This window comes from Mastigoproctus giganteus, chromosome 2 (genome assembly GCF_048544385.1).
Source record: "Mastigoproctus giganteus isolate SK-2022 chromosome 2, ASM4854438v1, whole genome shotgun sequence".
Classification (NCBI taxonomy): domain Eukaryota; kingdom Metazoa; phylum Arthropoda; class Arachnida; order Uropygi; family Thelyphonidae; genus Mastigoproctus; species Mastigoproctus giganteus.
The window spans coordinates 140,751,227-140,774,733 of NC_143576.1; the positions used below are offsets into that span (position 1 = coordinate 140,751,227).

The window sequence follows — 23,507 nt, forward strand, 5'->3', positions numbered from 1 at the left end:
TAAAAGAATGGGCTTTACGATCTCAGCTAGTTCAGTAATTTTTAATATCTTTTTCTTAGCTTTTTATCTTTATACTTTCTACTTCTTTTTTCTCAGCTTTTTATCTTTATACTTTCTACTTCTTTTTTCTCAGCTTTTTATCTTTATACTTTCTACTTTTTTTTTTCTCAGCTTTTGTCTCATTCATAAAGCTATTAGTGCAATACAAGGGTGAAACGAACATTCCTACTCTCATTATCTTCACCTTTTTATCTCTTATCTCTTCTCAATTCACTCCCTTGTCTTATGCCATTTGCTCGCACTAACTTTATATACATATTTTCCTTAAATTTATTCTAAATTGCATCATTCGCTTATAACCACTTATTTTTGCATCTAGGTTGCACTGTAAATACTTATTTTTATTTTATTTTACTTTACCTCTTAAACTCATCTTAATTTATTTTGTTTAAAACATACACTGCGTTGGGACTATATTTTTTGAAAGTTATACGCTTTACCCCCTATTTGATCTCACTCAGTTTTATTCTTAAATTTGCTTTTCTTCCACAAGTATGGAGCATGCTGAATTCTGATGGGATTCTTCTGCTTACTCAGATTATGAACCTGAGGGGGCATAAATTTAAACTGAGGAAAGACAGTTGTAAAACAGATGTGTGGAAATTTGCCTTTAGCCAGCAGGTGGTTAATTGCTGGAACAAACTTCCATCTGTCGTTGTGGAAGTTGATAGCCTAAATAAATTCAAGGTGGTTGGTTGGTTGGCTGTTAGGTTTTATTGGCGCATTAGCAACTAAGGCTATAATGCGCCAAAACCAGGTGATATACAAAAATTTAAATTTCACTGACCTAATTATTTAGGTCACCATGTCAAGATATAAAATAACAAAGGTATAAAATGTAGAAAAGATAAATCAATAAAGAAATAACAATAACATGTAAATTTTAAATACAAATAAAAACCTTTACTGATTTAAAATAGCTAAAAACAGCAGACACATTGTCATTGTCGGATAAAATTTGACTGAGTGTATACGGCTCAGTCAGATGATTAAAAGCGGTAAAACGGATATTGCTAAAACCTGGACAGTCAATTAAAATGTGTCTGATTGATAAAATTGTGCCACAGGACTCACACATAGGAGGATCATCAGCCCTCAGCAAAAACGAATGAGTCAAATGACTATGTCCTATGCAGGTCCGGGCAAGAACAACTTTCTCCTTACAATTCCTGATAAATTCAAGGAGGAACTAGACAAACCTTTTAAGGAATGTATGTGTGAAATTGGTTTTTTTTTTTTTTTTTGGCTGATGCTACGTAAGATCATATGCTTGCTTTCTTCCATTACTACTACTACAAGTATAGAAACAGTCTTTGATGAAATATCTGATTATGTATAAATATTTACTTTTAGCTAACATCAGATTTTAATTTTATAATTTCTCTACCCCTTTTTTGGACTTATAACCAAAATTATCCACCCATATCTGATGCTATTACTCCTTATATTAATTTAATCATTTTTTTGCTTTATAGTTCCCCTCTCTCTAATTGGCTATTCAATTCAGCCTATAATTTTGCTTAATTCATTATATCATATAGGATATGCACATTCTTTCTCACACCTACAATATCTCCAATTTCTGTTATCCTTCTATCAGTTATGGCATTTTGTGTAATTTATGCCACCATCATCACACTTTTTAACAGACTTATCAATGGATAAGTATGCAGTGGAATTAGCCGGGGTTTACCACTTGCAGAGACTAATTTATGATTTCAAATTATCTGAACTGTAAAGCATACTAAATCATATTCTTCTATCAGAACCTGCTACAGTAAGTTACACAGTAATAAACTCATATTTTACTATATTATAAACATTATGAAATCCAAGCACATTTTAATCCATTCCATCAAAATAAGGAAAATAAAATTAAATAATCAATATTAAATTAATTAATTAGGTATGCTTACCCACTGCTATGCGAGGTCGATAAACAGTCCAGTTGCGAAATGTTACAGGTGGACACATTCGAATTACATGAGGTGGTGCTGTAAGGGCACTGAGAACACCTGTTAACAGCAACTTAAAATTAACATTATACTCTAAATCTGACAGATCACAGGGATATAAAGCAGGTCGCACATTATCTGTAAGAACTTTACTTCCTATAGTTGCCTTATAAGATACAGATAAAACACGTTCACAATCTGATGTGTCTTTACCAGGAAAATCAAAAGTACAAGTATCTCCAACTCTCAAAGAAGAAAATGAAGGCAGAGAGTTAACAGCAGAATAAGCCTGTGAAGGTAAAAAAGAAAAAAAAAAGAAAAAAAAAAAGCATCACGAAATCTAATTTAAAGACAACTAATATATGCAGAGCAGGCAAGGAAAAGTTAAGAAACTAAATTTAACTTAGAAAAATTAATTTAGATGCTAAAACAGGCAATATATGATGTATCTTCAAAAATTAAGAAAGTTATGTTAGTTTTTAGGAGTGTTCGCACATATATTTGCTAAGTGCCTATTGTCTTTACCATGTCCATCCATCCACATGTAACAAAAGCACTCCCAGCGGATGAATATTCATGAAACTTTGTATTTGGGCTTCTTAAAAAATCTGTCATGCCAAACCAAATTTCATTAAAATCAGACAAACAGAAATCCAGCAATTATTATTATTATTTTATTATTTTTTTTTTTACAATTTATACTGAATTTTTACAATTTGTACTGAAATGAAATATAAAACATGAAATTGATGCATTTTTGCAAATGACTGACACTGTAACATTAACAACCCTGCCAACCTTTGTATTATCTGCAAACTTCAACACTAAGCCTGATATACCTTCATCAATATCGTTGACCTAATCTGTATGCCAGATTAGGTCAACGTTTTTTTTTTTTTATCTGTACATTTCACTGTACACATCAACAACAAGATCATACTTATCTGCTTCCAGTGGGCCATATCTTTCCATTTCTAATATAATCAATTATACACAACAAAGATCAAAACCACAGTTAACGAATATTACAATTTTAACATTTTAATTTAAATTTTGACACACTTTTATAGGTCTATGGTAAATTATGACAGATATTTCAACATGTTATACTTGAATAAATATGTTGAAATATCTGTCATGAGCATACCCATCAGTTTTATAAACTGAAAATGAGAAGAATTAAGAGAACTCAGACTTCAACCACAATGCTCCAGCACTGTGTTATAGTACTGTCTAATGGCATTTCCAGACTTTTCTTCTAAATTAATGGAAATAATTAATGTCATACACTGCAGCAAGTAAATTAAACACATTCCCATGAAATGTAATAAACTGTATTTTAAAGTTATTTGCTTTGTTCATTTATTTATTTATTTTTCATTCTGTTCAATCACATAGGACAGGTGCAACATCCAAAATCCAGCAAACTGAGGAACTGGCAATGCCAGTATTTGGGTAGTGTCTAACCAGGGCAGGGACTCAAATGAGCAGGGATTGCATAATCAACATGAAAGTAATAAAATTACTTTTGCAACAATAAACCTTTAGCAATAAAAGGAAAAATTTTCTATTTACATGCAGGCATATATAACATTAGGAAAATAGTCCTGGATCTAACCAGAATCTAAATGGAGAATGCACTGTCAACTCAGCTGCTTACCTGAGAAATTTTGCCAATTTCTCAGGTCAGAATGGTCCTGGATCTAAACAAATAAAAGAGAATGAATTGACAGCTTGGCTGCTTACTTCCTGCCAATTTCTCTATGTGATTTGCTTATTTTTTATTAACTATATTCTTTTATTCCCTTGGACCATTTGTGAAAATTGGAAAATTTGGCACTGGAGAGACTGCAAGGAACATGGGGCTGAATTCTTCTTAATGTGGTCTGTTCCTGTTAAGAGGAAAGACTGTTTTTACAGGGATTAGGTACTTAAATAGAAGGGTTGCAAAAATATTGGCATAGTGACTCATTGCTCTTTGCCAGTCATGGGCAAGACAATGGAGAAAGTCATGAAGAACAGGATACAACAAAACTACCAGGACAAAGGTCTGGGGACTTAGACCCAGTACGATTCACAAAGGGAAGGAGTGCAAATAACACAATTGCAAAGGACATTAATACAAGATCCACAATGGAAAGCAAGTACCTCCTCAGCCTCTTTGTGGATTTCAAAGGGGCCTTTGACACCTTATGGTGGCAGTGTTCTAGAGAGAGATCCCCGGGAGGCTGGGGTATCCAAACTCCTCTTCTATAAAATAATAAGCAGCCACTTTGAGGATAGAGAGGTCATAGTATAAACAAAAATTTGTACTCCAAATATAGTACTCCATAGTACTCCAAATGTTTGTCAAGTTCTACCTTGACAAATTTGTTATCCTATGGATTCCAGTACAACAGGCCCATTTATCCTCAGTATTAAGCTCAATAGAGTGGACAGCTTAAGCACCAAAGTGTTTTAAGCAGTTTGCAAAAATCTGTCAGATGACATTCATCAGAATGTCATTGAAATGTCTCTGTTATGAATTATGAGTAAATACCTGAAATGCCATTTGTACAAAGTACAGCTTGTCCAAGAAACTTGTCTGAATGACAGTGTTATTTGATTGCAATTTGCAAAGAATTTATTGGAACATTATGCAGATGATGGTCAGATTTTGAAACTGATAATGTCTAACAAAGCACATTTTCATTCAAATGTTTTTGTGAACAAACATAATTCTTGATTGTGGGCCACAGAAAATCTATAAGGTGTGCACTGATAAACTTCACCCTCAATGACTGTAGTGTTGAATGGTGAAAATAAAGTAATTAGGCCATACTTATTTGAAGACAATCAGTCTTCAAATAAGTATGGCCTAATGAAAAGCTCTGATTTCACCCATCCATTTGTTCCAAATACCTGTACAGCTCAGCCTTAAATTTATTTAGACTATCAACTTCCACAACAAAAATTGGAAGTCGATGTTAAACTAAAGATAATAGAACGCGATCAAAGGACATTAACCAGTCAGAGTTGTTTCAATGAAATGAAGCCAAACAACAGAAGCCACAATTAACACCCTGAGGGAAATGTTTCCCAACAGATTAATTTCACAGTATTGAGACAGTTACTTATTTGATCTCCAGATTCTGATAGCACTTATCTTTTTGTGGAAATACCTAATGGAGAGGGCATGCCATTCAAAACCACAAACATTTAATGAACTCAAAGATTACATAAGGGCTCAAATCAATGCAATAGCACCTGAAACAGTAGCTGCAGCCATGAAAAAATTTTATTTTAAGAGCTCACCAATGCACAGCATACAAAGGGGGTCATTTACTAAGAATGTTATAATAATATATTATATTACATTAATAAAAACCCCTAGACTCATTTTGACAGATCCTTTATAAAGCAATGGTTATGCCACATCTCAAATATTGTACACAGGCTTGAAACTCAATTCTAAGAAAGATATATATCTTTTGTAAAGGATACAGAGAAGAATTATAAGATTGGTTAAAGGCACAAAGGTGTAATCTTATCAAGATGGACTTGAGTTGTGTAAGTTACAGTCTTTGGAAACCAAGCATCTGTGGATGGTGACTGCCTCCACCACATTGGGGAAGGCAACTTATTCCAATGTTCAACAACCCACTGCCCACAGGTGAACTTCATAATATCCAATCTTCTGTATTTCCCCAAGATTTTATATTTGTGTCCCATAGTTCAATATCTCACCCATGAGGAAGAACATATCATGAGTTCATCACCTGCTTGAGTCTCTGATAAGCCACAGACTGAATTAGCTCAATGGCATCAACTCACTTCCTCAGTGACTCAATCAAGCCTGTATATTGAGTTCTGAATTTAGCTCATTGCACTCCCAGCATTTTGTTCAAAGAAATTTCTCTCCATCAGTTCAGAGCAGAATTGCCACGGGCAATTCCACCATTAGTTACACAGCATCATTTGGCTTGGTATGACTGCATTTTCTATATAAATCCTTAATTTCTTCTAATTAATATTTAAAACTGTTCATTACATATCACAAAACTACAACTTACTACTCTCAGGTTCCTGGCAAAACATCAATAACAAGGTGAATGTTAAGAATATTGAATACTGTTTTTCTAAATTCTTATCTAAAAAAAAAAAGCTCTGATTTCACCCATCCATTTGTTCCAAATACCTGTCCAGCTCAGCCTTAAATTTATTTAGGCTATCAACTTCCACAACAAAAGATGGCAGTCTGTTCACCAACCAACCAACTACCCGCTGGCTAAAGGCAAATTTCCACACATCTATTCTACATCTGTCTTTCCTCAATTTGAATTTATGCCCTCTCAGGTGATTATTCTGAGCAAGAGGAAGAATCCCAACAGTACTGAGCATGGTCAAACCATTCAAGGCTTTATACACCTCAATCAGATCACCTTGCAGGTGCCTAAGTCTCCAAACACTGTAATCTGCAAAACTTAAGCCTTTCTTTGTAAGAGCAACCCTTTGTTTCATTCACTAATCTTGTTGCCCTTCTCTGTACTCAGTCCAACAGCTCTACATCTTTCCTAAAATGAGGCCTCCAGACCTGTATACAGTACTCAAGGTGTGGCCTGACCATCGCCTTATACAAGGGGATAATCACCTCCTTGTCCCTGCTAGAAAAATTCCTGTATATCATTGACAAGACACCATGAGCTACTCCTGCAACTGTCTGCACTGTCAGAAAACTTCATATCTGCCTGCACAATTATCCCCAGGTCCTTTTCATTCTCTACCACTGTCAGTGTAGTACCACAGAGTTGATACATTACTCTGGGGTTACTGCTTCCCATATGTAGTACTTTACATTTGTTGATGTTAAACTTCATTTGCCACCTCTCAGCCCATCTGCTAAACTTTTCTAGATCCTGCTGCAACAGCATACTGTAATTAATGTCATTAACAACTCTGCCAACCTTCGTATCGTCTGCAAACTTGGACATTAAGCCTGATATACCATCATCAGTTTCATTTATAAATACAGAAAACAACAATGGACCCAACACTGAGGCCCGAGAGACTCCACTAATAACATTAGCCCACGAAGAGCAGTGTCCATTGATTACCACTCTGTCTTCTCCCACTCATCATCATCATCAGCCATTTTCGATCCACTGCAGGATGAAGGCCTCTCCAGCAACTTTCCAGTTCCTTCTATTTTGTGCAATGGCCATCCATTTACTACCCACAAACTCATGAATTTCATCTGTCCATCTCCGTTGTTGTCACCCAGGTTTTCTTCTAGCTCCTCTTGGGTACCATTCTGTTATTTTCTTAGTACATCTGTCATCATGTCTTTGAGCTATGTGTCCTCCCACTCAACCATCCCTTTATCCATAGCAGCAATTTGCCTTCAATGCCGCACTGCTCCAATTTGTGCAGCAGTATTCCATGTGCAACAGTATCAAAAGCCTTTCTAAGATCCAAATATATGATATAAAAGTTATTCCCTGCATCCAGTTGCTTTGTGACCACATCATAGTATCCAATCAAATTGGTCAGACAAGGTTATACACAAGGAGGTACACATTTAAATTCAGCATGGATTGGAAGAAACACTTGAAAGAAATAGACAAATGGAATAGGGAAAGGTGACATTTTTAGACTTTTTTCTTACATCGTTTTCTAATAATAATAATCACAAACTACCCATTTTGTATGAGTGGGTTTGCATATGTTCCAATAAAAAGTAGCCTACGATTCATCACTGTAATTATCATGAATGATATATAACACAGATAACATAAATGGAGACCAAGTTATTAAAAAGATTCAGATAAAAGTTTTGTAATCCTCTTTTCACTTCAATAGGTATAAAAAAAATGAAAACCACAAAAAACTTTAAATTATCACTTCCCAATAGCTTCTTGCTCTTGAAAGAAAGAAGAATTAATAATTTCACTTTCAATATTTTATAAAGATGTAGCTGATTTTCTAACTTAATAAGTGGTATTCATTTTCTAAAATCCTCTACATAGGCTACTATTTATAAATTCAAACCTGGAACTTCACATAAACACAAGTTCAAGATTATATACTTACTTGGTTAGTAGTCTGTAACTCAAAGAACATTATTCGACCATCACTAACTAGAAATGCAGCTTTCATTTCGGTTATAGGGCATACAGACATCCCCATTATTCTGGCATGTTTAGTAAGACGCAAACTATCTGATTGACAATAAAGATCATATGCTACTTCCAAATACGAGTCAGGACTTGATACATCTCCAGCTATGTGAATAAATAAAATACAATGCTAAAAATTATTAATAAGTAATAAGAAATAAAGTATTATTGCCTTTAGTATTAGTAGTGGCAAATGTTGTGAGGAAGCAAGCTTATAGTGCCTTGAATTTATTTATGTGAAGTTTGTGTCTTCATGTCATCTGCCAAGCTTTCAAAATCAGGGATATTTAACATTAGTAGATGCACATGATGCAAGAAAGCAAGCTTATACAGCATCAGCCAAAAAAAAAAAAAAAAACCTTCCCATTTCACTGATCCATTCATTCCAAATGCTTGTCTAGCTCTGCCTTGAATTTATTTAAGCTATCAACTTCCAAACAACAGATGGAAGGTTGTTCCAGCAATCACTGGCTAAAGGCAAACTTCCACACATCTATTCTACAACTGTCTTTACTCAGTTTGAATCTATGCCCCCTCAAGTTTGTAATCTGAGCAAGAGGAAAAATCCCCTCAGCATTAAGCATGCTCAATCCATTCAAGACCTTATACACCTCAATCAGATCGCCTCTCAGGTGCCTAGTCTCCAGAAGCTGCAATTTGCAGAACTTAAGCCTTTCTTCATAACAGCGCCCTTTGTTCCCTTCACCTATCTTGTTGCCCTTCTCTGTACTCATTCTAGCAACTCTACATCCTTCCTAAAATGAGGCTTTCAGACCTGTATGCAGTACTCAAGATGTGTCCTGACCATTGCCTTATACAAGGGGATAATCATCTCCTTATCCCTGCTCGCAAAATTCCTGTATATCATTGACATGACCCCATGACCTACTCTTTTAGCTTGTCTGTACTGCTCAGAAAACTTCATATCTGACTGCAAAATTACCCCAAGGTCTCTTTCATTCTCCACTACCCTGAGTGTAACATCACATAGTTGGTACATTTCTCTGGGGTTACTGCTACCCATATGCAGTACTTTGCATTTGTCAATGTTAAACTTCAGTTGCCACTTCTCAGCCCATCTACCTAACTTTTCCAGATCTTGCAGCAGCATACTGTCATTACTGTTATTAACAACCCTGACAACCTTTATATCATCTGCAAACTTTGACATTAAGCTTGATATTACCTTCATCAATATCAAGCTTAATGTCAAAGTTTGCAGTACTGCATCACCACTGATAAAAAAAAAAAACAAAAAACAATACCCACATCACCTGCCACTCCCCTTTCATAATTTGTCTAATCCTTACTTAAATTTATTCCACCTATCCACTTCTACAACAGCAGATGGAAGTTTGTTCCAAAAATCAATAACTCTGTTGCTGACAGCAAATTTCTACATATCTATCCTGCAACCAGAACCGGCCCCAGGTCTATCAGCGCCCTGTGTGAGATTTTTTGGTGTACCCTCTCCAACTTGAAATTTAAAACAAATCAATGAATTTTTGGGGCATTTTGTGCACCCTAAATTTTCTCACCCTGTTCAGGCAAACTGCTCGATTGTGCCTTAAGCCAGTCCTGCCTGCAGCTATCCTTTTCCATTTTAAATTTATGTCATCTTATGTGTATATCATCCGAGCAAGAGTAAGCATGCCATTGAGCATTTAGTTTACCCAATCAATTTAAAGCCTTAAAAACATAACTAAAGTCAGGTCTCCTCACAGGTTTCAAAAAATTCCAATTTACAAAAATGAAGTCTTTCTTGGTAAGTGCGCCATTGTATGCTCCTATCTGGTTGCTCTTTTCTGCACCTGTCTGAACAGTTTCACACCCTTCCTAAAATGGGGCTTCCAGACCTGCACAATACTCATGATGGCGAAACCATTGCTTCATACAAATGGGATAACCACCTGATCACTACATTCCTCATTGACAGAACAATGTCCTATCAGCTTGCCACACTACTCAGAAAACTTCATGTCAGACTGTGCAATTATCTTCAGATCTTTTTTATTCTTTATTCTCCAGTATCATGAGTGTGTTACCACCCAACTGGAATGTTATTTTGGGATTATTGTTGCCGATATGCAGTACCTTACACTTCTAAAGGTTATCCTCAATTGTCACTTTTTAGCCTATCTGCATAATTTTTCCAGGCCTTGTTGAAATAATACTTTCTTCACACATGAATGTAGATACAAAACATTTATTGAGCAACCTGAACAGAACCATCAATACTTATGCCATTCCTATCTAAAGGACCAATGCAGTTCATCCCTTTCCTACTAGTGTTAAAATAAGCAAAGGAGTCTTTGCTACTTCTCTTCGCATTCTTAGCCAAAGATTTCTCGTAATCTGCCTAACCCCCCCTTATTCACTTGATTGCAGGCTGATTTTCACTTACTGTTAGTTTTTTTACCCATGATGATTTAAAAACATCTCATGCATTTTTCTTCTCTGCCACTAGTCTCATCAGCTCATCTGATATCCATTTAGGTCTAAGCTTTGAAGAATATCTCCTAGTTTAACTGATACTGTTCAAGATATAAAAAGCTTAGTAGCTTCTATGATTACTTTCCTGAATGTTTCCCATTTAGAATTTGCAGTATGCAACATGGAAAAGAATTTAATGACTGTATAAGTACTACTCATGTTACTAAAACAAAAAATCCTTTCTCTTTACCCATAACAGTAGTTGTCTTTAAGCAAATCCTACATCAACACCCTGTGATCACTGTCCCCTTCTGGGTCTTTTAACTGAAGATTCTTAATGCATGAAGAGTCATTACTGAGAATCTGATTAGGAGTATCTCTCTCTCTCTCTCTCTCTCTCTCTCTCTCTCTCTCTCTCTCTCTCTCTCGTGCTGGTGTAGAAAATAGTCATCCAATAAAACCAGAAAAGTCCTGATGCTGTGTAAGTGATCAATCCACAAATACCAGTCAATATCTGAAAAGTCAAAATCCCTTAAAATAAGACACTGTAATTTACTGTCCCAGTCTACTTGTTCATTATACTCATCGTAGTAATTTGGTTTATATATTCCAACTCTCATTTTTGTTTTTCCAGTGCTTATGTCAACACCAAACTGACTCAACATTCCACTGGTCATTCACACCAACCAGATGCAGTGACTTTTTATGCACTTTTTAACCAAGAAAATAACTTCCCCCCCTCCCCCCTACAGTTAGCATAGCCACCCTACATTCTGCTCTGTGCTGTTGCTGTCTGCCCCATTTCCATTGGCCACCTTTCTGAATTTTCTGTTAAGGGAGACTAGCAGAAAATTCTTGATTGAAACACTCTAGGCTTGTGGCCTCTGTACACTTGTCCAAAATAATAACAAACTACCTATGTGATTACCTCCTCACACATATGTGAGGAGGGGAAATCACATCACACCTATCCAGCTGGCCTTTGAATTTTAACAAGTTGCCAGCCTCAACCACCCATGGAGGCAATTTATTCCATTAATTAACAACTCACTGTCTAAAAGAAAACTTCCCACAATCTGGTCTAAACTTCTTTCCTTCAATTTACAGCTCCTAGTTTTGGAATCATTTATAACTGAAAATTTTCCCATTATTCACTTTACTTTCTCCCTTAATCATGTTCCCTCTAAAGTGCCTGATTGCCAAGCTCTATAGCTCACATATTCAAAGGGAGCTCTTTTTTCAATCTTGCCAGGTGCATCACCTTTCTTCGAACCCTTTCAAAGCAACTCAATGTGTCATTTTTGGTACAGTCTCCATAATTGAAAACAGTATTTTTAGTGTGATCTTACAACTGCCTTGTACAGTGGGATTAAACCACCCTATCTCTACAAGCAAATATTCAAGAAATCACTGACAAGACACCAAATCCTCCATGCCACCTATCTGCACTGCATGGAGACTTCCATGTCCACTCATACTGTAACTTCAAAATCCCTTTCTTTTTTACTTTTCTTCTTTTTTTTAAATTTGGCTCCACTCCATAGTTATTTTGTGGTTCCCATTCTCCAAGTGTAAGATTGAATTTTTCTGCATTAAAACATAGCAACCACATCTCTGACCATCCCTGATGAAGCACTGCTTGATGCTCCAGTGGTCCAAGTATATTCTTAGGGAACCCCCACTTCTTATATTAATACAATCAGACTTTATCCATTATATTTATACCATACTATCCCTATGTGCTGATATATGGTTAGATGTATAGAGTAAACACAAGGATTATCCCCCAAATATTGATATTTATTTTGAATATTTCTATTTGCCATTTAATTTTATACATGCACATGAGTATGCAGCAAATCCAAATTTCCTTAAGGAAGCACTTGAAATTTTTAACAACACTATAAACATATGTTTTAAAATTGATATTATGCATACTCACCATCAGTAGGAGTAGCTGTTGCCATAACTGCACTTCCTCGATGCCTCATTCGAAAAGTAATAGTTCCTAATTCATGCAAGCAAAACAGTGCATCTCTTTGCCAGCAAGAATGTATTTGTACCATTGAAGAATAGCTATGTTCCACTGCAACAATGCCAACTGTCTAAGGCACAAATAAGTAATGATCACATAATGATCAATATGCTTATTTCTTTATCACAAAGGACATTACAAAGCTAATGAAACTGAACTGAATATACACATTTGTTTCTAAAATTAAGCAACACACCTAATTTGCATCGTACACTGGTGTTCAAAGAAAGTGCATCACCTAGGAATTTCACATTTCTAACCCTTTTTCCCGATGATATGTTACATTAATGACTAGCATCACAAATACAAATATAAACAAAACATTTATTAATAGTTAAGGAAAGGCTAAGTAATATCTGACAGGTGCTCTCAAAATATTCCAAAATGAGCATTTGCAACCTTTATACAGTTTTATACAGTTAACAGTTTTGGTAAACACGATAATTATGGCTGAAATATTATCAGAAGCCCTCAAATTTCTTCAGTTTATCATTTCAAATGGAAAACAAACTGAAAAGTTCACCAGGTGCAAACTAATATTGAACCAGCAGAACCGCCTCTTGCCCTGATGACAGCAGCACACTGTCGAGGCATTGACAAGATCAATTTCTGAAGATAATCAACTGACAGTTTGTGGTTCCAAACACGAATTATGGCTTCCTGAAGTTCACAAAGGGGCTTTGGTTTCTTTCTGGCAACTGTAGATTCCACACAATGCCAACTGTTCTCCATAGGATTCAGGTCCAGGCTGTTTCTTGGCCAGCTAAGAGTTGTAATGGATCGTTCTTCCAACCATTTTTTCACCTGTAACAAATGTAAACACATTACTGTCGCACCTCTAATGCAGAAATGAAGCTACAGTAACTACAGAAGTGCCTACTTACACTTTTTGCCCGATGACAAGGAGCAGAGTCTTCCTGAAAGATGCAGTTACCTGGCAGGTTGAAATTGTCTCTAATGGTTGGCAGCAATTTTCCTTCCAATATAGCCAGGTATCCATTGGCATTTATGAAACCTTTTATAAACTGCAGGTGACCTACTCCGTGATACGAAATGCACCCCCACATCATTTGGCTGGTAGGGAATTTCACTGTAGACACCATACAGTCTGGATGGTATTCTTCCCCACATCTACGGCAAATAGTTTGTCTCCCATCAGAGCCATGCAGGTTTAATTTCTTCTCATCCAAGAAAATAACTGACTTCCACTGCTCAGGGGTCCATTTGACATGCTCCTTACACCAAATTAATTGGGCCTTTTTAATTTTTTGTGTGAAGTGGGGCGGCTTCTTAGGACGATGGGGCTACAAGTCTATTTTTGAAGAGGTGTTTTCTGACTGTTGCTACTACTCCTGTATGTTCTTCCCATTCTCTTTTTAGCTCAGATGAAGACGTTTTACAGTTTTTAAGGCATAAGCACTTCAAAATGCGGTCTTGTTTTGGCATAGAGACTCATTTGTGTCCGGTTCCTTTTTTCCTATCAGCAGAACCGGTATTCTTGAGTTTGGAAAGAAATCTACTCACTGTCAACTGATTACAACACTCTATAAGCAATATGACAAGAAGAACATTCTTCATCATGTAAAGCAACAATAGTAATCTTTCTTTCTGGCGTCAACTGCACGTAACTTGCCATCCTGACACAAGCAAGGCATGACTGCAACACTTGCAGAGCGTGTTTATATAGTATAGCTGAAAGTAACAGCTGATGCAATATTACATTATCAGCTTCGTGTGTCAATCTTATCTGATACAATCTGTAAGAAATATTGTCATATGCTTATGTTATTTGGACGACAATTACAATTTTAAGGGTTGATGCACATTCTTTGAACACCAGTATATATTCCATATTTCCTAAACATGCAATGTATAGATTGCTATATAACCAACAGACAGTACTAGCACTGGTTTTAAGTAGTGCATGCAACTTAATATGATCTGACATGGTGATATAGCCAATCCAGAAACACTTTATAAGCAAAGGAAGTGCATTCCTTATTTGGTGAATGGGTAGGTCAAGTCAGGGTTGACAATTTGTTAAGAATGACTAAAAGTGAAAGGGTTTCATTTGTGAATGACTAAAAGGTACCCCTGCTAGAAAGCTTGTGCCAGAAAGACACTGAAAGGCTTGAAGATAGTCTCAAGCAGACAAAGCTAGACAGATCAATGTTCATCGTCCAGAGACTTTGCAAAGGTTCCAAGAGTTAGTGTACTGGTACTAGAACATTTGATGAATGTAAACCTAGGGTAACAACTTTAAATGAAGAAACACAACTCCCATTATTGGCATGAAGACACAGGTTGGCAACACCATCTCAGCTGTTCAGACAGCATGTGCACCAACACAAATTTGCATCCAACACAAATGTCTAAATTTATACCATTCAAAAGTGCAAGCTCTTGACATAATATCATCCACATAAACTTGACAAAGCATCTCAAAACTTTCAATTGGTGTTTTCTTTAGTTCTGTTAAAAAGAGGCTAGTTTGCTGTTTGATTCTTTTGTCTGTCATTTTTCCAGCAAACTGCAAAAACACAAGGTAATGAAAACCTGTCTCACTGTAAAGCCAATGAGTGTTAGAACGTGACCTTGGCAGAAAACTAGAGAACACAGATGACACTTGGTGCGTAGTGGCTGTGTGCACAGTATTGTCATTTAATAGCCACACCCAGTATCAATACAATCTATTTTGTTTTTCCAATATGGCATAAGTGTCTTAATATATATATATATATATATATATATATATATATATATATATATATATATATCTTAAATTATAAGAGAAAACCTCATACCTTTATAGAAGGATTGTAATTCTCTCAACACTGAATCGCGTATAAATGTATTCTTATGTGAATTAGCGTACCATGTTAATTAAATCAATTTATAATTTTTAAAAAAGCTAAGTATTAAAATCATCATGTATTCAATACTCATGTCCAACTTAGCGCATCTGATCAGATCAGATCAAAAATATTTCATTAAAGTTTCCTATATACAGCATTGGTACAGACAATTCATTAACTTTTCAAGAACACTGAATTTAAAATAGTTCCACAACCCATGAGTAAAGTGCAAGTTGTTCTGAAGCGTATGTCAAGATTATCAAGACGATTTCAATTCTCATATTAGCATACATTATTGGTTGGTTTAAGGGGTTGATGGCTGTCGACTTTCCACAAATCTTCTCGATGTGCTAGGTTGGATATGAGTATTGAATACATGATGATTTTAATACATAGCTTTTTTAAAAATCATAAATTGATTTAATTAACATAGTACACTAATTCACATAAGAATACATTTATACACGATTGAGTGTTGAGAGAATTACAGTCCTACTATAAAAGTATGAGGTTTTCTCTTATAATTTAAGATTAATAATAATAGGACATATTGGGCTTTATTGCTCTTTCATTTTTGATTAATAAAATAAATATCCCCAAATTCAACTATTTTATCCCTCTACTACATCAAAACTTCCAACTTAATGACAACCTTGAACTTTTCATCAAAAAATTAGAAAGACCTTGAATAATACTGAAACCAGGAAGTCATCTGGTGCTGACACCATTTCTCCAGATATTCTTAACCTGTGTTTCAGGGTTAACTCTTATTACAAGATATTTTTACAATTTCTAATTATAGATGTGTTTTTACGGTAGCATGAAACCTAACCATCTCAGCTTGCTTCTAAGCTGGAAGAAAAATCTCTACTATTTTCTCCCTTTGTTCCTCTACTAAGAATTCAAGAATTTTGTTCAAAGGATAAAAAACAGCCACTATAAACCTATGAATTTTTGCACTCCTACTAGCAGTTAACTGCAAAATGAATAATTCTGACTAGTGAGAATTACTATTTAAAAACAAAGAGTTTAATTAACTTGTTTAACTTTTGGAAACTTCTCATTAAAAACAGAAGGATCTTTATACATTAATAAAATACTCAGAAAAATTGTAATGACCAATACAATTTTAGAAAATAATGCTTTTGTAAGCAGTTCTCATCCCTTCCTAATATGGATTTTTTATTCACATTCCATTCCATTCCATTATTTAACAAAATGGATGCAAGCTCTGCCATTGTTAATGAGAATTTGCCAAAAATGAGGCTGAAGCTCTTCTCTTCAATTTAAAAAAAAGTATTTAAAAAACAGTACTCATTTGTGGTTTTGAAGCAGAATTTAAAAAAAAGTTGCACTAACCTGGTTAATTTCCAAATCTAAAATAAGGACTTCACGTGGGTATAGAAGGAGAAGATGATGTCGGTATGCCCGATGATAGCTTAATTGCAAACATTCATTCAGAGTTACTCCTTCACCACTAGAATTAACAAAGATCAGGATATCGCAGATTAAAATTTAAAAAAAAGAAAAAAAAAAAAAAAAAGTCTTCTTTTGTTTATTGTTTAGACAAAATATGAAATATTAAAGGTTTTTAGACAAAAACCTTTAATATAAAATTTAGCACAAAAATTTGTGTAAAATCACATTACCACAGAACAACCCCAAATGAGATAAAAGTATACTATATTGTTGTCTTTTTTTGAAAATTATTATAAGTTATTCATAAAATAATATGAAAAATATTTTTATTATATAAAGGCACACTTTTCATTAAATGTATTGATTATAACAGTTCACTGTGTAGAATCAATAAATTAATGGGAATTCAGAACTTTACACATGAAAAATCATTGACGACAAGATCCACTTATAACATCCATATTATCTAAGCAACAATTCATAGCAGCCACGAACTGAATACTGGCCTCTACAGCTGTAAGTGCAGTTAGAATACCTCAATTCATGTCGCAATGAACTTAGATCATACATCATTCAGCCACTACTAAACAACTTAAATCCTGTGCTCTTAAAATGTTGAAGGGTAGACGATGAGTGAGAATCTCAATTGAGTAAACTGCTTAAACCTACTAGTGATCCCCCAGATTCCTTGCAACTAACTAGCAAACCTGTTCTTTCTTATGCACAGGCTACAGGAATATATACTCCTATACATGTTGCCAAGAAGTCTCCTGCTAAACCCCCAGTTCAGCAACGTGTTATTTTGATCAAGGCTGCTGATGGTAGTCCCTTTTCTATCAGCGAGGAAGTTCGTCAGAAGATTAAAACAAAGTTAGCTCCTGAAATGAAGGAAGTCCATATTAAATCTATGAGGAAAATTTGTGTCAATGGGGTACTGATTGAGACAGCTTCCTCAATTGACTTAGATAAAATAAAAGGATGTTCTAAGTTACAAGATTGTGGTTTAAGGTTGGAGACCCCCCAGAAAGTTGGGACCTACTGTCGTCATTTATGATGTTAACAAAGGTGTGAAAATAGATGATATACTTGATTTTTTGTATCATAAAAATCTGAAAGACCTGGGTTTTACTGAAGACTAGGTTTAGGAACAAATTAGGCCCAGATTTTCTACACACCCAAGATTAAACAAGTCTACCACTAATTGGATCCTGGAGGTTTTGGGCCAGGTTAGAAAAATGTTGCTTGTAACACACACACACTGTTAAAGACTATACCATAGTGCTTAGGTGCTTTAAGTGCCTAGGCTATGGTTACTCTGCCTGTATTTGCGCATGTTCAGGATCTACAAACTTGTGGCCAACTGTGGCTCTGTGGGACATAACCTCAGTGATTGTGAGAATAAGGACAAACCTCCAGAATGTCCTAACTGCAAGAAGAAGAAGAAAAGGAATTGCACTCACGTTTACCATGACACCAGCTGCCAGGATTATCTAAAAGCCTTGGGACTTGTTTGTGCAAAAACCAATTATGAGTAATATAATTATAAATACAAATACTCCTTGTGTAATATCAAGTGCAAAGATCAATTTCTTACAATTCAACTACACAAGAGCAATTTCTGTTATGAATGATCTGACTATGATTGTTCTTGAGAAAAACCATACAGGTATTGGCTCTCCAAGAGCCTTATTCGCATAAAGGGGCTAATCAAGGGTTTGCCTTTGAGATTCAAGGTTGTTCCTTCTGATCCTATCTCTGTTGGCTCTGGAGACAATGCCGGTCACAGAAACTGGGCTGCCATTGTTGTTGCTGATTCTTCTCTCATCATTACTCGTATAGTATGTCTTTGTTCTACTCATGCGGTATGTGCCTCTATCGAAGGCTCTTTTGGTCAGATATTTGTTGTGTCACTATATTGTCAATATCGAGAACCCATTCAACCATTTGACTATATTGAGAAGGTGCTTCATACACTCGATCAGAAGAATGATCTCTTGCTAATGGATTCTAATGCAAGTTCTGTTTATTGGAATAGCCCTATAACTGAAGAGAATTCCACCAGAAGAGAATTCCAGAGGGCTAGGAGGTGACCTTATCGCAGTAATCTGGAAATTACAGTCTTACAAACTAGATATAGGAATGCCCAAAGATGTTACCACAAACACAAAAGAGCTTCGTGGGAAGGCCTTGGAAACTCTCAGGGAAATACTAACCTGCGGGGTTTAGTTTATAAATTGGTCAACAATAAATTATCTCCTGGTGAGGTTTTTACATCAATACACTCTGATGGTTGCGAAGCGCTCTCTCTTGGGTTGAGTCGATAAATAAAATAATGGATGTCATCATACATCAAGATGGCTTAATCGTTAATACAGAACAGTCTACTATTATAGAGGAAAACTTGAATTATTCTGGTCCCTCTACTGAACTGCCTTTTTCCAAGGATGAGGTGGATTGTGCTATTATGAGCTTGAAATCTGGGAAGTGTTCTGGATTTGACAGACTGGAAGTCGAAGTCCTTAAAAGAGCTTGGAGAATTATACCTGATTGATGTATTAATCTTTCTCTTTAACTCCTGTCTATGGGCTGGTCTTTTCCCAAAGGTTTTGAAGATAGCCATTTTGAAAATTCTCATTAAGGGTCCTCAAAAACTGGCTAATGATCCTCTCTCGTTACAGGCCGATAGCCTTCTTGCCTGTTATGGGAAAAGCCTTCAAAAAACTCATTGCCGGAAGACTTATTTCTGATATTTGTGTAGAGGACTTATGTCTCCTTGTCAGTATGGGTTTGTGAAGGGACGTGGAACCGAAGATGCCATACATAAATTGCTTGAATACTGTGACCAGACATATCCTGTAAATACCTGCTGGGTCTCTTTGTGGACTTCGAGGGGGGGGGGGGGCTTTTAACACTCTTTGGTGGCAAAGTGTACTCGAGAGGCCCAAGTTTCTATGCCCTTATTCTGTACTCTCAGGAGTTACTTTTCTGACTATCTCATCAAAGTAAGTTGTGACTTAAATGAAACCTCGAGAGTTGTTATCAGAGGCTGCCCACAGGGGTCCATTCTTGGGCCCCCTGTGTTGGAACATAGTTTTTGATAAATGGCTGAGTAAAACTTTCTCTAATGTTTGAATGGTAGTGCATGCTGATGATCTAACTATCTCGGTCAGCAGAAATTCTAGAAAACAACTGGAGAACACTGCAAGCTTGGTACTAATGGAATTATCCAACTGGACCTTAACTCATAAACTTCAAATTTCATCTACCAAAATGTTCCAGATGCTTCTGAAAGGAAGGTTGGCTCCTAATCATCCCCCTGCAATCAAATATAAGAGAAAGGTGATACACTATAGTTCTACATTAAATATGTTGGTATACTACTGGATGACTATCCAAGTTTCCTACCGCATGTGAAGTATGTCAAAGATAAATGTAAGGTTCAGATGGTAAAACCAAGGCAGACTGCGAAACGAGATTGGGGAATTAAAGGACACACGTTGCAACTCTACTATAATTGCATGTTCTTGGCAATTATTTCCTATGGTGCTGGAGCTTGGGGGTTTCATGCCAACAAAGTTGTGATTATTAATCAACTGCAGCAAGCTCAAAGATCTGCTCTTCTTTTGATGTTACGGGCTTGTAAAACTACGCCCACTGCTGCCTTACAGGTCCTACTTGGCAAACTCCCAATTGAGTACCAGATACAATACAGGTACCTTCTTTTTCATTTGAGAAGGAATATCCCTGTCCTTTGGTGGTGTTCAGTTAAACCTAGAAGAAAGTTTAACTAGTGAAAAGAAGAGACTGCATACAAATTTTGTCTTCTTGTGGCAACAGGACTGGCCTTCTTCTTTGGTCGGCTCTGTAACAAGAGAATTTTTTCCTGAGGTGAAAGAGTTTCTCAAAAAAGATCTAATCTGGATGTCACCAAGTCTGTATGGAATGTTTCTTCTAACAGAACATGGTAGTTTAAATAAGAAGTTGTTTAAATTGGGTCTCTCAGACAATCCCCTTTGTTTTTGTGGAGCTGTTGAATTTGCTGACCACGTTCTCTTTGATTATCCATCTTACTGTGATCTTAAGACTGAACTGGAGTCATCAGTTCCAAACTTTTCCCAGGCTGTAAAAAGGACATTGGTGTAAATGGAAAATGTTATTATCACCTTAAACTCTTTTGCTGGCAGAACTTTCAAAAGATGAGACTTTATGCGTCAATCAGTGTCTCCTTAATTGAATGAGAACGTCACCATTATACTGAATTCTGTTAACACAAGTTGTTCTTAAATTGCATCTTCATGATATACTTGACTGCTGAGTGTTTCTCTGCTTAGAATCTAGTAGATAACATCTTTTGCCCTGTTTATGCTGTGCACTTTGATCCGCTATGCATTTTTGCTGTCAGTAGAACAAATTGTTATGGAAATGATGTGCTTGTGAACTTTCACCTTGTTTGGAAGCTACAGGTGCGTGGCTTATGAACTTTCATCTAGTCTGGAAGTCACAAGAAAGTCTGTTGTACAATTGGTAATTGTTGCAATATTGCAAATATTCTGTCACTTCTGTTAGAAATGATGTAATTGTTATAATGTAAATATTGTATTGTTGTTGATCATCTTGGTTTTAACTTACTGCTTGTGAAACTCATGCATGTGAACCTTGTTGGAAGCCGCAGGAATATTGTGTATTTGTAATTGGTTCCTGAGAGCTGGACTTAATGTATAATTGTATATATTGTTTAGTTGGTCTAGCTTATGCCCTGACTGGATTAAGTGTCAAATATGTGTAATCATTAATGTCTGCTTTTTTTATGAACTTTCATTCTGGAAGACATAAGTGAGTCTTATTTGCAAACTTTCACTTCTGGAAGTTACAAGTTGACTGAAGATTAAATTTTAAATTTCCAGGTATTAGTTGGAGGTCGACGTAGTTCCTCTGATGTCATCAGAGGAACCTAAGGTCAATCATTCTTTGGCTTATAACTTATTCTGCTGGTAATGTCACTGTTATTATTACAGTGGCCTTATGCCTTTTGTGTAAGGTTTGAGTTTGGTATATGCACATTTAAACTAATTAATTGTGCTGTATATGCTTTGATAATGTATTTAATGGTTATGTTTAATTAGCTTTGATGTTCTGATGTCTAATTACACTGAGAATGTTGTGATAAAGTTGTTATTGAGATTTGAGTAATATACTCAATTTTTAACTTCTTGCTCTACCTTGTCTTTGATCTGAAGATGTATTTAAATATATTTTAGCCATTCTACTGGTCATCTGGCTACTTAAGTTGTTTGCTTAGGATGACCTTTCTTTTATTTTATGAGTGTTAACCTGTTAGAAATTTTATATAGAACTACTGATATTGTTGATTGTCCTGAAGACAATTTTGTGTAGTTACATAGCTACTCTGCTCTCTCCACATGATGTTAAACAGCGGCTAATGGGAGAACCATGGGGTCTGCAATCAACATATGAATAAATGAAATGTGCTCTCGAAATGCACTTTCTCTCCTGAATGGAACATCTGTCTGGTGAGGCAAATTCCGAAAGTTCAAACACCAATGCTGAAAAAGAATTTTAGACCTATTTCCAATTTATCATGCATTCTGAAATGATTCAAAAGAGTCTTCTGCCTGTTTCCACCAAGCAGATTCTTCTAGCTATCCAAAATTCATTACTCACTGCCAAATGGATCAAAAGTTACCTGTCTCTTGGCCACAACCTACAGTATCCCATCCACATTTGGGCAGAAAGAACTCTCCATCACTTACACTGACACCGAAGCAGCTTCTGATGTCACTTGAGTACCTTCTCTCCTGTTACAGCTCAAGGAGCACTTCTACATAGGAAGTGCAAGGTGGCAGAGATACCTTGCACTTCCTTTCATCACTCCTCCTTAATCATTCAATAGTACTTCATGCTCATTATAAAATTTATTTCAGCCACATTCACTCACTGTGATTTAGGGCAGTCTTTGATAGCAAATTAAGATTTAACCATCACATTTATAAACTCTTCAACTGCACTGCATGCCTCAAGTGTAAATCAAAACAACATCTGTATTACATCTCAGATAAGGCTGTAATAACTGTGAAATATGTAAAGTCTATTGTATACCACCACTACTTTATGCTGCAGAGATCTGGACTTCAGCTGCACTGACCATAATCAAACACACTTTTGCAGAAGAATTTTGGCTCCTCGAGTGGCAAGCTACAAACATGAGACTCCGCCTCAGCTCTATACAACAGCAATATATGGAGCTGGGGTAGGATTCTATGCGTTGACCATAGGTATCTGACTATGATTGTTCTTGAGAAAAACATACAGGAATTGGCTCTCCAAGAGCCTTATTCGTATAAAGGGGCTGACAAGGGTTTGCTTTTGAGATTCAAGGTTGTTCCTATTAGAGGACAGATCCTTTTGTCTGTAAGTTAGGCCCTCCCCCTAACTTAAAGACAAAAGAAGATCCCAGAATCATAAATTCCCCACAATTCTCTCCAGTCCCACATACATATTTGAGATCACTTCATCCCTTATCAGATTAGCATTGGCATATGATGCGAGCAAGCAAGCTTATACAGCATCAGCCAAA

At 36.0% G+C, this 23,507-nt stretch overlaps 1 protein-coding gene across 1 annotated transcript in view; it reads right to left on the reverse strand.

Annotated features, from left to right (window-relative positions):
- Positions 1-23,507, reverse strand: part of LOC150089619 (WD repeat-containing protein 11-like) — a 334,891-nt gene that overhangs the window by 233,069 nt on the left and 78,315 nt on the right. The window contains exons 6-9 of the mRNA XM_090390050.1: positions 16,853-16,970; positions 12,546-12,708; positions 8,085-8,275; positions 1,977-2,304 (exon numbers count right to left, since the gene is read on the reverse strand). Coding sequence (XP_090246176.1) covers positions 1,977-2,304; positions 8,085-8,275; positions 12,546-12,708; positions 16,853-16,970 — 800 coding nt within the window. The remainder of the gene's footprint in view (positions 1-1,976; positions 2,305-8,084; positions 8,276-12,545; positions 12,709-16,852; positions 16,971-23,507) is intronic.